Source organism: Rhipicephalus microplus, chromosome 9, assembly GCF_043290135.1.
Source record: "Rhipicephalus microplus isolate Deutch F79 chromosome 9, USDA_Rmic, whole genome shotgun sequence".
NCBI classification, from domain to species: domain Eukaryota; kingdom Metazoa; phylum Arthropoda; class Arachnida; order Ixodida; family Ixodidae; genus Rhipicephalus; species Rhipicephalus microplus.
Genome location: NC_134708.1, coordinates 55,191,324 through 55,206,997, shown reverse-complemented (window position 1 = coordinate 55,206,997; position 15,674 = coordinate 55,191,324). Strand labels below are relative to the sequence as shown.

The 15,674-nt window shown below is 44.6% G+C and overlaps 1 protein-coding gene across 1 annotated transcript in view; it reads right to left on the bottom strand.

The window, feature by feature from the left end:
- The window catches only part of LOC119165064 (regulator of chromosome condensation-like), a 35,343-nt gene extending 20,048 nt beyond the window's left edge, over nt 1-15,295 (bottom strand). The window contains exons 1-5 of the mRNA XM_075873685.1: nt 15,128-15,295; nt 14,047-14,152; nt 9,176-9,363; nt 5,836-6,099; nt 4,088-4,265 (exon numbers count right to left, since the gene is read on the bottom strand). Of these exons, the coding sequence (XP_075729800.1) occupies nt 4,088-4,265; nt 5,836-6,099; nt 9,176-9,363; nt 14,047-14,152; nt 15,128-15,148 (757 nt within the window). The 5' untranslated portion in view covers nt 15,149-15,295. The remainder of the gene's footprint in view (nt 1-4,087; nt 4,266-5,835; nt 6,100-9,175; nt 9,364-14,046; nt 14,153-15,127) is intronic.
- Between the last annotated feature and the right edge of the window lie 379 nt (nt 15,296-15,674).

Here is a 15,674-nt window from a genome sequence, read left to right as displayed (position 1 = left end):
CGGTCTCTGCAAAGGAGCGAGGCCTTGCAACGTCAACACACATGATTGTTTGGGACGAACACAACTGCCAACTTTTCGATTTGCGCAGGAAAAAAACCTCCCTATCATGCAAGCCCGGCCGTATAGTATTTAAAAAAAACATATTCTAAACACCACTGTGATAAGAGGATAATAGCAAAGGACAGAGGTTCAAATATGTTCTGGCCTAATATCAAGGCTTGATAGTTGAGCTTATAAACAGTAAATCAAGAATATGCTCGAACCTCATTACAACAAAGTCACATCTGTCCCGAAAATACTTTGTTACACCTGAGAGTTTGTTACAAACGATTATATGTAACACTATTTACCGTACTTACTCACATAATCCTCGCACCTTTTTTGGCGGAAAACTGATTTTGGGGGGTGCGATAATTACTCGGGGAAACTTTCCACGACAACGTACAGAGCAAATAAGAAAAAAGTGACCGCAAATCTGGATTCTCATGCCAGCAAGTAACAGCAAACTTTGAGAAGTACTAATTAAAACTTACCTCAACAATAAAAGCACAGGTTCAACACAAACCAAGATTTATTTGAGACACAAAAGGCACAAGCAAATAGTTGAAAATTAGAATATTGTACGCTAAGCTTGTTGGCGTTCGTCGCTCAGCAGGGGTCCGCAAAAGGTAAGCGTAGAACGTCTGTATTGAGCTGACGGCCATTAAACAGAATCGTCCGCAGTTGCCTTCTGACGAAACAAAGTTTACCATCAATCCCAGTCTTAAGCCTGTTTCACATGCGAGCGACACTGTGTTACAGATGGCACCAAATGGCGTGCCCTATCATCATCAGTGGCTGGAACGAGCAGACGACATTGTTGCGGCAGTTTTCTGGGGTGCGATAATTACTCGAGGAAAAAGAAATCGTATCTTTCTTGGGTGATGTGGGGGGTGCGAGAATTATGCGAGTGCGAGGATTACGCGAGTAAATACGGTATGTTCAGGGCTCCACGCATGAACATTGTGTCTCGGTTAAGCTTATCTCTCACGAAGTCGTCACACACTAGAGTTGCTGGCAAGTGACGCATGGTGCTCGTAACTATGCAATGTGACGATCTTTTCGACGATGTTGAACCGAATCACTTTCATGGCCACGCACAAGACGTGAGCCGGTTCCATGTCTTGAAGGTCCGAGCATCAGATCTCGCATGTTCCTTTGGCGAAGGGTGTGGCGTGCGAACTTGCGATTTTCCACGGATGGCAAAAGTATATCGACGAAAGTGACAACTCCTTGGCATGTTCTTTGTCAAGTAGCGACAGGGGAACCTGCCCTTTAGTGGGAGCAATGGTTACAGGTGATTTGGGCATCGACATGATGAGTTGAGTTCACGGCTGTCGTCGAACAGCACCGTGTGGCTCACTGAGTGCATGGCAAATGTGCACTGAACAGGATCGTCACAGGCGAGGTGCCACTGGAGGAACTCCTACCGAAAGGGGATGTTGGCTTCTGCAAACAAGTTTGCACTATTGCCACGGTGACGCTTCTCCGCCTGCATCACAGCCCCCTCCAAGCATGTGTTCACCATGGAAGGCATCGTTGGGTACGACCATGGGTAGAACTTAATGATACTGCTAACCGACGTAGAGAATGACGTCAATGACGCTGATGCAGAAGTTTAGAGGGTGAGGACAAATTCTTTGTTCTAGCCATACAAAACTTTCACTATAATAAATGAAAGTGCACACAGGCTTTCTTTTTTACTCACACTAATTGTCCAAGTTTAGTGGCGATATAAATACAGTATTTTTGGTGACCCCACGAAAGTCATCACAGAGGTTTCCTGTACAGTGAAATCTCGGTAGAACGAACCTCACACGAACGAACTTTTTAGATTAACTAACTTTTAAAGAACCCCGCGCCGACTGCTTATAGTTTCCATGTAAAATTATTTCACTAGTACATATTTCAGAATACTGAACTTTTCAGAATAACAAGTGTTAATTTAGTTCCCCGTCATAATAACAACCCTTCAGTACTACGGACTCACGTTCTGAAATCCCTCGCGACCACCGAAGTGGTATGCAAGCAGACGACAAAGGGAACTGACACCTTGCTTCTCAGAAGACGCACGACAATGCGGAGGGAAAAAAAACGAAAGGCCAACTTTCTTTTCTTTTTGTTGAAACGCCGACGCTGAGGTTTACAAGCACAGAGGCGAGGGCAACACAGGAGGGCAAGGTAAGCGAGGCAGAGTGAGAGTAAAGCAAGTCGGCATAGCGCTGCGGTGCTACGTACTACAAATGAGTTCATTTCTGCTTGCGACGAAGAAGCGGAGCAAGCAGTTTTCGCTAAGAGAGAAAGTGGATACCGTATTCACTCGCGTAATCCTCGCACTCGCATAATTCTCGCACCTCCCACATCGCCCAACAAAAATACAAATTTTTTTCCCTCAAAGCTTTCACACCCCCGAAAAGTGCCACAATAATGTTGTCTGCTCGTTCCAGCCACTGATTGATTGATATGTGGGGTTTAACGTCCCAAAACCTAATAGGATTATGAGAGACGCCGTAGTGGAGGGCTCCGGAAATTTCGACCACCTGGGGTTTTTTAATGCGCACCCAAAACTGAGCACACGAACCTACATTATTTCCGCCTCCATCGGAAATGCAGCCGCCGCAGCCGGGATTCGAACTTGCGACCTGCGGGTCAGCAGCCGAGTACGAGTACCTTAGCCACTAGACCACCGCGGCGAGGCACCCCAGCAACTAATGATGATCGTGGGCGCTATCTGGCGCCATCTATTAAGCTTCAAGCGTGCTATTATTGCATGGAGATTCAATCCAATCCAAGCCAAGCCAAAGTGGCAAGTGCGCGTTGCGGTGTGTTTTGTAGGTTGTGTCTGCAATCTTGTCACGTTATGGGGCGATACTGAATCTACACGGCTGCTTTCAGGTTGAAAGTGATAGATCATGTACTAAACAACGACAACAGCGCCGCCGTTAGGTCCTTCAGAGTCTACGAGTTTTGTGTTTGCTACTGGTGATGGCAGCTGATAGCCACCAAGACACGTTGGGCCTGCCGTGTGCCTAAGACTGGGATTGACAGTAAACTTAATTTCTTCGGAAGGAACCTGCGAATGGTTCTGTTAAATAGCCATCAGCCAAATACTGATGTCCTACACTTACCTTTTGAGGGCTCCTGTTGAGCGACGATTGCTACCGCTAGGCCCGAAACGCCCATAAGCTTTGCGTATTGTATTCTAATTCTCGACTATTTGCTTCCACTTTTTGTGTCTCATAAATCTTGCCTTGTGTTTAACCCGTGCTTTTATTGTTGAGGTAAGTTTTAATTAGTACTTCCCGAAGCTTGCTGTTAGTTGCTGGCGCGAGAATCTCGATTTGAGGCCTCTTCATTTTCTTTTTCGCTCTGTACATTTTCGTAGAAAGTTTTCCTGCGTAATTCTCGCACCCCCCAACTTTGCATCGGTTTTCCGCCAAAAAAAGTGCGAGAATTATGTGAGTAAATACAGTATTCATCAGCAACTGGAAGGCAAAAGGCAGGCTGTTGTGACCAAAGAACCAAGTCGCACCACAGGAATGTAGATGGGCTGGAGGCTCTAGCGCTGCAAAGTTTGTGCTGCACGTTTAAAAAAAAAAAAAAAAAATCGGACTTCTTTAAAGTAAACGTGCATTTTTTTTTGTTCACTGGTGCATTTGTTTTGTTGTTTTTTCATAAAAAACGAGTTCAAGAACCCAACGTCGTAAAGGTAAGTTGGTTTGGTCGGAGGAAAATAAGTATTTACGGTTAGTTTTTGGGCTTTCACTGTAACGGCATTTCAAAATGAGCAAATTGCAGCGGCCCCCTGAAGTTCGTTATATCGAGATTTTAATGTATCTGGAAACATGAATTCTTTGTCTGCCAGGAAAGCTGAGGGATCACTCACACAGCGTTGTGGGCTTTGTTCAATAAACATTTAATTGTAGTACCGGCGTCTGTCTTGTCTGGCGGTTGTTCGCCGCATCCCGCTTTACTTTTGCCGACTTTCTCTGCCGAACAGTATGAACCAACTCACCCAGCAAGCTACATTACTGAACAATTGGCTAACCTTTGGGTTTGGGTATGTAGGCTTTGGTTGGCTTGAGCAGCTCTTGTGCGGCGGCGCACGCTCGGCGCGGAGCAGTCCGGGTGGGCAGCCGTCCCAGCTGCCCCTGCTCACCGCAACCCATGGTTAGCAAGTCGCCCTTCGCCGTCAGCATCGCCACGTGGTCACTGCCAGAGGCAATCTGGGGGCAGTGCGAGAAATGCGGGTTTCAAGTGATTTCCAAGCATATCAACAAGTGAACAACATCCTGCCTCAGTTCAGCTACACTCCAAAAACAGTTGCGCACTTCAGGCCGTCGCTCAGTCATACAATAAACCATTAACTGGTATTGTGTTTACTTAAAAATAGGTGCTTGCCACTTTCCTGTCAAAAAAACCATGTCATGTTGATAGCAAGCAGTCGGCATGTGACCTTGTGACAACATGCGGCATTAAAGAGGCAGACTGGTCTTGGACGTTTTCTTGTTTATTTCTTCAGTGATCTTGATCAAACTGCACAGCATTATGCAGTTTTTTTCTGCTCATTTGAAATATTTAATTAGTTTTCCTGTAACTCATCTTGTTCCCGAGATAACTTAAGTTCACCCCTATTGTTAAAAACAGCCATAGAAAAAAAGTGCTTAATTAAAAGTAATATTTAAGATATGCCAACATAGACTAATGACTATTGATTGAAAGCATGCAAGAGCTTTTTTTGTTTTTAGGCTTTTCTTGGTTATATTACAGCAAAATGAACTATCTATTTTGGAAAGCAGTTGAGATTGTGTAACAATTTTGATGAGTAATTAATTGAAAAGGCTTGTGCTCTAAATTCTGCTCTCATACTAGCATTCTACACATACAGATTTCCACTGCAAAAAATTATTGTTGTACCTGCCCTAGATGCAGAGATATTGAGGCCTCAAAATTGAACAGTCGTAAATTTACTTTTTCGAGAAAAATGGAAAAAACTGAAAACGCACAGCTTATTCCAAAAGCAGCAATCACGGTGTGCATGTTTTGTAATTCTAAAAAGGCGCTCATTAATTTGTAGCAAAGCTTCTAGCACAAGCGCCGGCAAATTATAAAGAAGCCTCAAACTCGATTCCCCTTTTTTTCCCAGGTTCTGCATGTTAACAGCATTAAGAATCTGGACAGTTAGAATGACATGACAAAAAAACTTACCATTTCCTGGAGTGTGAAAACTTGCAGAGAGATAGAAAAATACTTGCAGAAACCAAATATGCCAATTTTTAAAAAAAATATTTTTTTTGACACTTTTTGGTCCTAAAGACCAGTCTGCCCCCTTAAAACAAAGAAGCATGTGCATGGCAGCCAACAAAAATATGTCACTATATTTCAAAATTGGGGCACCCTTGGGGTGTACAGTAGACTTTCATTAAATAAAACCTGAAAGGGACAGTAAAGTATGTTTAACAGGAGTTTCGTTCGCTGAGATTATGAAAAGGGGTGCAGAATGCAAGAACTAAACTGATCTAGTCAGAAGCAGTTGTTCTATTCAGGCAACAGTTCCATTTAACAAATCTGCGAACTCATTACAAAACTTTTACACTAACTCTTCCCGACAAGGACCTGGGCGCCGTTGTCACATAAAGCAGCAAAACAGTGCTGTGCATATCCCAATAAAAAAAAGAAAAAAAACAGCCACAAACAGATTAACTGCTGCTTGACTGTTTTAAATTCTACATACAGGTTGCTATTTTCGGCAGTCAACAAAAAGAGGATTTGATCGAAGCAAGAAGCAATCACTACCTGCAGAATGTCGGAGACGACCAGCTTCGGCTCTGGTTCGGCCTTTCCTGCTGTGATGAGGCCCATCTGCCCTCGGGAATCCCGGAAGTTGCCCCATAGGTAGACTTTCCCGGACACGGTAAGCGCAGCGGAGTGAGAGTCCCCTGCCGTCACTTGCGCGGCGGCCTCTGGGAGCTCCACGATTCCGGGCGTTGTCTCGCTGTTGTCCAGGCTCGACGTCTGGCGACCGAGGGCGCCCTCGTCGTTGCACCCAAACGACCACACCTGCATCAATGCGGGTAAGAAAGCGGCCGCCAACCACAATTTTAGAATTCTCTACCCGATCCATTCTCTTCGTGTCTTCCCGTCAACACTGGAAATGCCTTGCCTAGCATCTGTAAAATTCAAGAGGAGTTCAGGAGATGATGGTGCCATTAAATGACGAAAAATGGTTTAATACAAAGAACAGGAGAAACCATTTCCCGCTGCTCCAAGCCTTCATCACCTGAATTTGTCTTGCTAGTGTATCTGCAGGCTAAACAAAAAATACCAAGGTCATGGAGCTTATGGCCATATTAAAAATATATAGGTGCCCTTAATAATGGCATTTCTATGAACAAGTCTCTGTTCAGGTGACCACAGTATTTTTCTAAGAAATTCATATTGAATCTCAAATTAGTGTTACACCTTCAATATCAAACAGATGCCTTTTTACAACATACCAGCAAGCACACCCTCGTCCACCGCATCAGTTGGGCATCCACAGAAGTTCAAAGACGAAAAGAGGCTGAAGAAGTAGCCTCTTTGCTTTTCACGTGCGAAGTGTTGTTGGCAACACTTTGGTTGCATGAAATCACGTACATACACACAGTTCGGCCCCTGCATTGCCTCATTCTTAATAAGACATTTAAGGGACACCACCCCGCCAGCGCTCCATCAACCTAGTCAATAGAAACACTTTAATGTTGCTATTTCATAAGAATGTGAGAGAGCAACATGCTTAGGCATCCTCTCTAACTTTTTTTTACAGCGAAAGTTGTTATGAGATCACAACAAGGGTCACGTGCGCAGTAGTTGTTCGCTGCCGATGATCGTAACCACTATCGCACGAAATAAGTAGGCTTGTGCGAATATTCGAATGCTTGGTATATTCGAACGAATAAGATGTATATTATTCCGCATGTCACCCCCTGTAAAGGTGCCTTCACTGCAATGTGGGAGTGCTAAGCCATGAAAGCACCTATCTAAAAAAAAATTCGATTTGCCGCGAAGCCCCTCTTTAAATTTAAAGGGGCTCTGCAACACTTATTCATCATGGTCAGGAAACACTGCCGATTGGTAGTTGAGGCTACCGAGAATACGCGAGGCAAATATTATAGCGCAGTACGCGGCCTGTATTTCACAATAAAGCTAAAAATTGATTTCGTCCCTCGGTAAATGACACTACAAGCTCAAAAATCACTTGTCACAGCCATTGGCTGATTTTGAGCATGACGCGCTCATCGTTACCGGGACCACCGCGGGAGGCCGCTGCTTGTCCACGAGTATGTGCGCGATCACACTGAACAGCCACGTATTGGAAGAAAAAAAAAAAGAGGCGCTCAAGGTTATGAGGTGCGTGTGACGTATTTTCTTTCGCAGTGACCTTCCTCTCTGCTTATCTTCCAGCTATTTCATCAGGACGAGAAGAGAGAATGCAATTGCAGCGTGTGACAAATTTTCGGAACTCCGCTCGTACAGGACTGATTCTAGAAACTTTGCAGCGGTAAATGTGTTGCAGGGTCCCTTTAAAGGAACATGTTGCTTTCAATCAGTTCATTTTATCAAGCCTGTTATGATGGCTTATATGCTCCAAGTACAATAAATTTTAGAACATTAAGTATCTTACAGGTTATCACTCGCATCCTACCGAAGCTACTACTGAAGGTTGTTTCGATTTCCTTTGAACGAAAAAAAAAAAAAAAAGAACGGCATTTGCATAGAGCCCCTATCAAAAGAAATATTGTGCAGGTTGGTTAGGTCATAATAAATATTCCTTTCTTTTATTATATGTCGTACATACCATTAGAATGCAATTCAAAATGATTTGATCAAAATCACTATTCGCTTCGAGCCTGAAATTCACTATTCACACAAGCATAAAAACGAGGGAAAAAAAATTCTCTAAATGAAAAACGCCAAGCACAGAATAAAATTCGAGCCCGCTTCTCCTGCGTGCCAGCCCCAGTATTCTATCAGAGAGCCACACTGGTGCTTGAAACTCCGTTGCAAACTGGCCTTAGGCAGACTATGTTGAGAAAGGAGTTGCATTAATGCGAGTAATAAAGCGTTTTAGAACAGCAAAGGAGCAAACAGGCATCACACGATGCAAATTGCATAACGAGTGCACCATCGATCGCTCCAACCCATTACAGAAGCTTCAAGCATAATTCATTTTTGTCATCCGCAGCATAAAAAAATTGCACGAAATTGCTTGCAAATATGTAGCTGGTACCAGGCTTCTCAAAAGAATGACAAAGGTTGGCATAGTGAATGCCTGACCACTACACAAAAATTATGATGGTTTATGGTGTAGTGGCTACCCTGCAAGTGTGCTAGTAACATTACCCAAACAGCGTTTAACAAAGGCTCTAAAAGGCTTTTGCTGCGACTGTACTGCCCGTCCCACACGAGCCTGGCAGATTTTTTTTTTTCTGCAATTTCATTTCTAAGCATTAGAAAAATATTCTAGAAATATTCGAAAACTATTTTCAATTAGCACTCATGCTTCATCATCTGAATTCGTTTCTCAATAAAAATTTTGCTATACGCACAGCTCGACTAATCTGCTATGCTTGCATGGCTTGATACAGCAGCCCTGTAGACTATTAAATAACTGTACCAATTAACTACGCAGGTTCAGAGTGTCAGCACCATCGCCTAATTGCAGCTTGTTGCTATCCCTACAGGCGTGCCCGAGGTTCCCTACTAGAAAGGCCACCAGAATTTCACTGCAGTGTCCCTACAAACTGCCCCGCCGCCTTCCCATTGGTCGAGTCTAAAAAAAAAAAATGCTTCAAAATTGACCATTGAAGTTCTTTGTCAGTCTTCACAATGAATGAAGAGGTCACTGGCTTTCTGGGAGTTGGATAAGAAGTGAGCAGTTTTTAAATATAAAAAAGCCACCGTTAGTTATAAGTCGGCCACCGTTACCATCAAAAAACCTACATGACCATGCCTCTTCTTCTTGAATGAACAATGGCAGGACAGGTTTAACAGTACTACAAGTATAGGGCAGACTAGTATGTGCTTCACCCTTCCTACTAGATGGTACCCCCCCCCCCCCCCTCCACATGTTGATCACTTTCGAAAGAAGTCTCACCTTGCCATCAGCAGTCAGGCACAGGGTGTGCATGCCTCCTGCCACAACATCCACCACATCTTTCAAGCCTTGAACCTGAGCGGGCCGTGAGCACTCCATCACATCCGGCCCCAACCCGAGCTGGCCGACATCGCCTTGCCCGACGGTGTAGACGTTGCCGGGGCTGCTGCGCCGCTCCACAGACACCTCTGTCGTAAAAGAACAGAGCAGAAAAGCTTCAATAAAGTATCAGTCCTTCTTAAGTCGAGGAAAGAGGGGGGGGGGGCTTAATTGTGGGCCCCATCAGCCTTAGCCCCTCCTCAACCTGGTCGATCAGCGCTTGCTTGTCGGCTAGGTCAGCGCTCCCACAGCCCTGCCGCTACACCAACATGCATGATGGCACCATTTCTGCATTTATCAGGTGTGGAGAATGCTTTGAGCAGTCACAGGTACTGCAATATAATGCCAGGCTTCCTCTGAATGCATGGCTTCATAGCACATATGGAACTTGGCATTTGATGATGGAATTTGCGCCGGTTTGAATTTTCTTCAAATGGATGGCCTCCTCTCCTCTTAGGTGTTTGTGGAGACTGGTGTATACTTGTCAGATAAAATGCCGATGGGCAAGCAAGTCGTTGCGATCGTAGGGTTGCGAGACAGCCTATTCGATAATTATTGCACAGGGTTCTTGTCCTCAAGCCTACTCTACTAATCCAGCTTCAAAGCACTGACCTATTTTTATGTAAGCTTCATCAAGCGAAGCACTGTTGGAGACGTTTGCCACTGCTGGTGAACTTGGGTGGAACTATCCTGTTAGTTGTACAGAGTAACACTGAAAATCAGCTCAACCGATGAAAGAGGTGACACTCCGAAACAGCTTTTTCCCACAGCTTTTAGTTCATGCAACATCGTTAAGAGTGGGGCATGAGCTATACTGAATGACATTAGAACAAGACATGTTAGTGGACATCACATTACACTTGTAGTAGACATCACAATTTTTCGATGTCGACAGAATGACTTTAATCAAAATATTTCTTGGTGCTTCTACATGCGAAACCCACGATATAATTATCGTGTGTTTCGATAATCGCAACTACCCAGACTTTTTTTCGCGCGTGCTTAAATCTAAGTACACGTGCCTCCGGCGTTTGCCCCGCATTTTCACCTCATTAAAAATGCGGCCCCCAAGCACCACAATAACTGTACCGCAGCGGAGGCTAGCTGGATCACTTTGAAGAGACGGGCACTACTTGAAAGGAACAGCAACAGTTATACAACAGCTGTTTCACTCACAAGCCTTAGAATTCACCATTCACGCTGACAGCATAAAGGTGCCGTAAGTAATTCACCATGGCACTTAATTCCTAGAGCTAGTCTCAATTTCCGTCCAAGGCAAGTGATGTGTCATGACATGAAGAGGCATGGCCTTGCTCCCTTTTTTTTTACAGTCACTCGGGCCGTCACAAGACAGCAACCGCAACAAGCATGTGCAGGAATGAGTGAAGTGTCATGGCTAGCCATATTTCTGTGAGTTGGCAAACACTGATCTGCGCCACGACATTGCTGTAATGTTTACGCCACCCAGCCCACCACCGAAGACCAACTCTGACATAAAATATATATATAAATCATTTACAAACTTGGGGAACCATTTCGTACACATTCTTAATTGAATGTTCTTCTTCGCTGCAAGCAATTGGTTGAGGCTCACGCATATGTCTGAATCTGGGTGAATTTATGTGAGCCTCAACCAATCGACCAACAGTGCGCTGTCAGAACCAGCATTTCATTACAGGATGAGTGCAATATCATGCCCCCCACCCCCCACCAAACTCGCAAAGTGTCTTCTTACATGCATGCAAGGAGCCATTTCTGCAACATAGTGAATGTGTGTCCGTACTCCAAGAGTAGTCCAAAATTAGAACACTAAAGTGAAACATGAAGTGAAGTGAGACTGCGGTTTCACTAGTTGCCAAGTTTTTTTCATACAGTGAAGACACCTGTACAAGTAGTTTGCAAACAAACTGGAGCACACAGACTAAAAGAAAAAACAGACATTCAATGTGCAATGCAGTTAAGTGCTATGCACAGAACAGTGAAAGCTTTGTCACCAATAGTTTAATATTTGATAATATATGCCTATCAACCGACATGAACTACTACTTTTCTACCAAGAAAGTGAATGCTATATTCACACTCCCTTGGCCCTTTCAAGCCGTCTACAGCAACTTTTCGCCTGAAGGACCCCCAACAAATTGCAATGAAATGTCGAAAATAGATATTTGACTGGTCGGTCGACTGATTTTCGCAACTGCATAAAACGCTTCGCGTGCTGGCAACACTGGTTGAAAAAAACAAAGATGGCTGTGCTTAACAGGGTCACCGCGGCACTTTCGCTTGGTGCTGTGCTGGAGTTTCATGATTGTGGCATCTGATCCCGTTGCTTTGTCGAAGGTGGAAAGATGCTGGCCGGGGACCGCCTCATTCTCATCCCATAAAGGGTTTCACTGGCAAAACAGCGGAAATGGTTGCGCTATGCACTTAAACATCAGGCCTTTTCGGCGAAACAGATCATTTTACTTCATGTTGTTGAAGAACCTGTCTAACAAGCCCAAGGTTGAAGAAGGCAACTCTCATGTGTACCGGGCCTCTCCGAAAGGTGCTAGCACTTTAGCGCAGCGTTGCTACACTACTACAGGCAAGCCCTTATTAGTTTTTGAGGTCTCTGCGCTGCGATTCCTGCTGACAATTGCATGTATTCTATTAAGTTCCGTTGTCTCGTCAATAGCGGAATACACATGCCATTCACTTGATTACAGAACGGAGCTATGCCTCGGCCAGTGTTTCTTGAGATAATAAAAATATAGTTTAGATTGTAATAGGAGTGCTCCTTTATTTCCGTTCACTGATCCATGTTATTAGGTTTATAATGGATAAGGCCGTGTGCTTCCGAACACTCGCCTGATTGTGTTGGCGGTAGTTGATATTCAAAGCAGATATATGCACTCACACTACAAAAGTGAAGACATGATGTAATGCACATGAACATACACACGCTATGCATGCACAACCACGACCTTTGTACTGTGTGCATGTATATACACACATGCTAAATCAAAAATGTTCGGGGAGAAAAACTACAGCAGATTATTAGAGAATGATTAGCGATATGACTTGCACAGAAAACAAGCATATGCAAAAAGTACAGTCCCACACCTAATGCAACAAATTTTCTAAAGTACTCGCTTATATGAACAAAGCTACATTCCGTGCTTAGAGAAGCCTGAATATTGATAAGAATGCACACAAGCTAAATAATTGTGTACTCACAGAGGAGAACCTAACCTTTGCGAGCGAATTAATTAGAACAAACTACCGTAGTGTCCGTCACCTTCTTTCCAATGCACAAGTTTCTGATCAGCGCCGTTCTCTGTCGCGCATCGTCTGCATCCATTGGGAATCGATAGAACGATACATTGCAATCTTTCCACATTGCGGCGCACTAAAATGGCCTCTGGGCATCGCTTCCTTCTTTTCTGGGCTCGTGCAAGGGCCATAGCGAAAGGGAAGGAACTATGCGGCCGATTCTCAACACACGCAACGTGGTAACATGTCTCCTTTCAAGGTTGACCCTGTTAGCGCCATTTCCAGGCACGAACACTAGGTGGCAGGCGCTCAGTGGGAGTCGCGAATACTGGGGCTACACGGCCACTTTCGATTCTTGTCGGGCCTGAAACTGTGCAAATTAGTCGACCACGACCTACTCTTTTTTTTTTTTTTTTGCTGCTTGCACGAATGAACCTATCGTGACGTTGAAATTTCCATAATTATTTACCTTGACTGCAACCCAAAGTATCCCTGAGTGACACCCATATCATTCTTTGTTAGAGATCCTGAGATCGTTTCGACGATTTTGTACAAACACATCGGGCCGGTAGAGTAAGTCTTAAGGGTAGGCCAACTCTTAAGCTCTCTGCGTAATTTATGACAGTGCTTTAAAGCTGCAAATAACTTCAGATCGCTGTGACACAGCCAAACTTGTTTTCAACAGCCCATTCACAAAGCCAGATGCTCTGGTGACGCGACATCAACACGGCTGCTGATTTGATTGGCTGTGGAATGCGCAGAAGTAAGATTGGCTGGTATGGTGACGGCACCTGTCGAAGCAGACCGCAATCTTTTTCTCTGTTGCCAGATGGTGTGCTTGCTGCCGGGCACACTAAGTGATGGCCTCAAAAATAGTGTGCAACCTGTCGGCAACAAATCTCGGAGGTCTAGACTAGGTAAAGTTCAAATCGTTGAGTGAGCTCATGAGAGCTCTGTAATTGCCAGCGTGTCTCACGAGTTGAGGAGGCACGGCAGGGGTGTGAACAACGGTATAATTGTCTATAGCAGCCCTGGTACCTGAAGTGTCTCTAAATTTGTGGTGTAAACGGTTTGATGATGCTCTAGCCAAAACCCTGACAAAACTTAAAAAACTGTTTGGTCCAGTTAATACCCACAGGAATCACAGTGCACAGACAAATGTGCAGTAATCTTACTTTCGGCAGAAAGCGCGTGCTTCTTTTGCCCATCACTAACGGAATAGCTTGCCGACGTAACACCATCACAAGTGGACAGAATTTTATACGAGTTGCCAATAAGTGTAGGAAACGTATAGCCTAGCACCTTTTCCATCTACACAGGCACACAAGCCTGTTAGCTCCTGAGTTATTGATAAAAGAATAGGTTGGAACTGAGAAACTTCAGGCTGTGAGCCCACTATGGCCATGCATCTTTCCCTTTGCACTACATTAGGTCACAATAAGAGACGGCTGGCTGGCCCAGCAACAAGAGTCTGTGAAAGTTGACCACTAGCATCACAAGAACGCAAACTTTCAACCCGTCACCTTTATGCAGCCTCGGTTTCTTGACTGAAGGAGCAGCACTAGCGGCGCTTTCCAGACTGCCCTTTTTCCTTTTGGCGGGCGCCGCATTCTGCGAACTTGGAGTCTCCTTGCAAGTGGAAAAAAAAAACATAATTGAGCAAAAATCAAGGCATACCTTAAATTATTTTATTTATTCGGATAACTAAGGCTACAAAGAAGTATTTTGTGAGCTGGGCAGAACTGATAATAATTCAAGAATGTTATTTAGCGACATTTAGATACGTGAGAAGAAAATTAACAATTGTCAAAGCTTCTTAATACGGTTAGCACAGAATGGTTACAGAATTGCTTAAGCAGAAACGAAAACACAATAAACGCGAACAAACGCATGCAGGTGACACAACTGACATGACCGCGAACAGTTATGAGAAACTTGTACAGAACGCTCAAAGTGAACTGCTAAGACAGCGGCTGTGGTGTCGATGATCGCCGCTTCTATGGTCGAAATTTAATACGCAAGCAAAAATGGAGCCGGTCGGCCACAAATCAAGCGATTTTTAATAGTTTCAGCATTATTGAGCGGCAAGTGACAGCACATTCGACTGGCTAACAAGAGATGCCATTCTCGTTGTCTCAATCGGACCCCTACAGGCCCCCACGCAAAGGGGCAACGACCTCTTAAAACGCGCGGGAAGCGGAAACAGTTCACGTGCCGTTATTACACCGCATTCGCTTATTTTGAAAACCTTATTGCCGCTACAATGACGGTAGGCAACCTTCTTGATAAGAACTACGGGCTGCCAAAACAACGGTAAGTAGTAAATAACGCCGGTGCAACATCACCACGTTTCTCAAGCAAGGCTTGCACTGTTTTTAAACGCTCAAGCCATTCCTGAAGGATTCCAAGGGCCAGCCAAACCGAATACCCGACAAGTACACACATCAGCGACAAGTTATCCACTCATCTTCAACTCCGCAATCACCTCATATGTCCCGTTTACCTCAGTGCCGACGCCGCCAGCACGACCACGCGAGAACACGCCATCCGACGAGTCTCTCTCTCTTGACCTCGTCAGCGGGTAGCGTGAAATAGATCACTTACCGCTGCTTTTCGACGAGGCATTTCAACACTTGCAAAACAGGACAGGCTCTATCTCTTATTCACGTTCCTCCGGCGAGATTTCAAGTACTCTGATGAGCTCGTCCAGCTTGAACAGGCGGTTGCTAGCCGGCATTACCGGCATTTAGCCGGTCACGTGGCGTGATGTGCTGCCGATGGCGATGCAATACTTGAGAAGTTGGGAGTTCGAAACGGCAAGTTGATGCCACCAACCTGATTGATGCTGCCAAACGCACCGGAAAGCGCAGTTTGACACTCGTATTAAGTCTAAGCCGCGTCAAACGCGAAAATTTACCGTCAGCGTCAACACGAGTGTGGTGCAAAAAGACCGCCAGACCTGCGCGGAACGCGCAGCTTAGTCACAGCGAGAGCTGGAAGAGCACCTTTTCTAAAACCTTTTTTTTTTTTTTTGACTCCTGGAGCAACTACTACAAGCACACTTGCAATGTGCCCACTCTACAGCATAAATTAATAAAACTTTTGTCTAGTTGGGAAGCGTCCACAATGTCATATATTATTCGTCATTCTC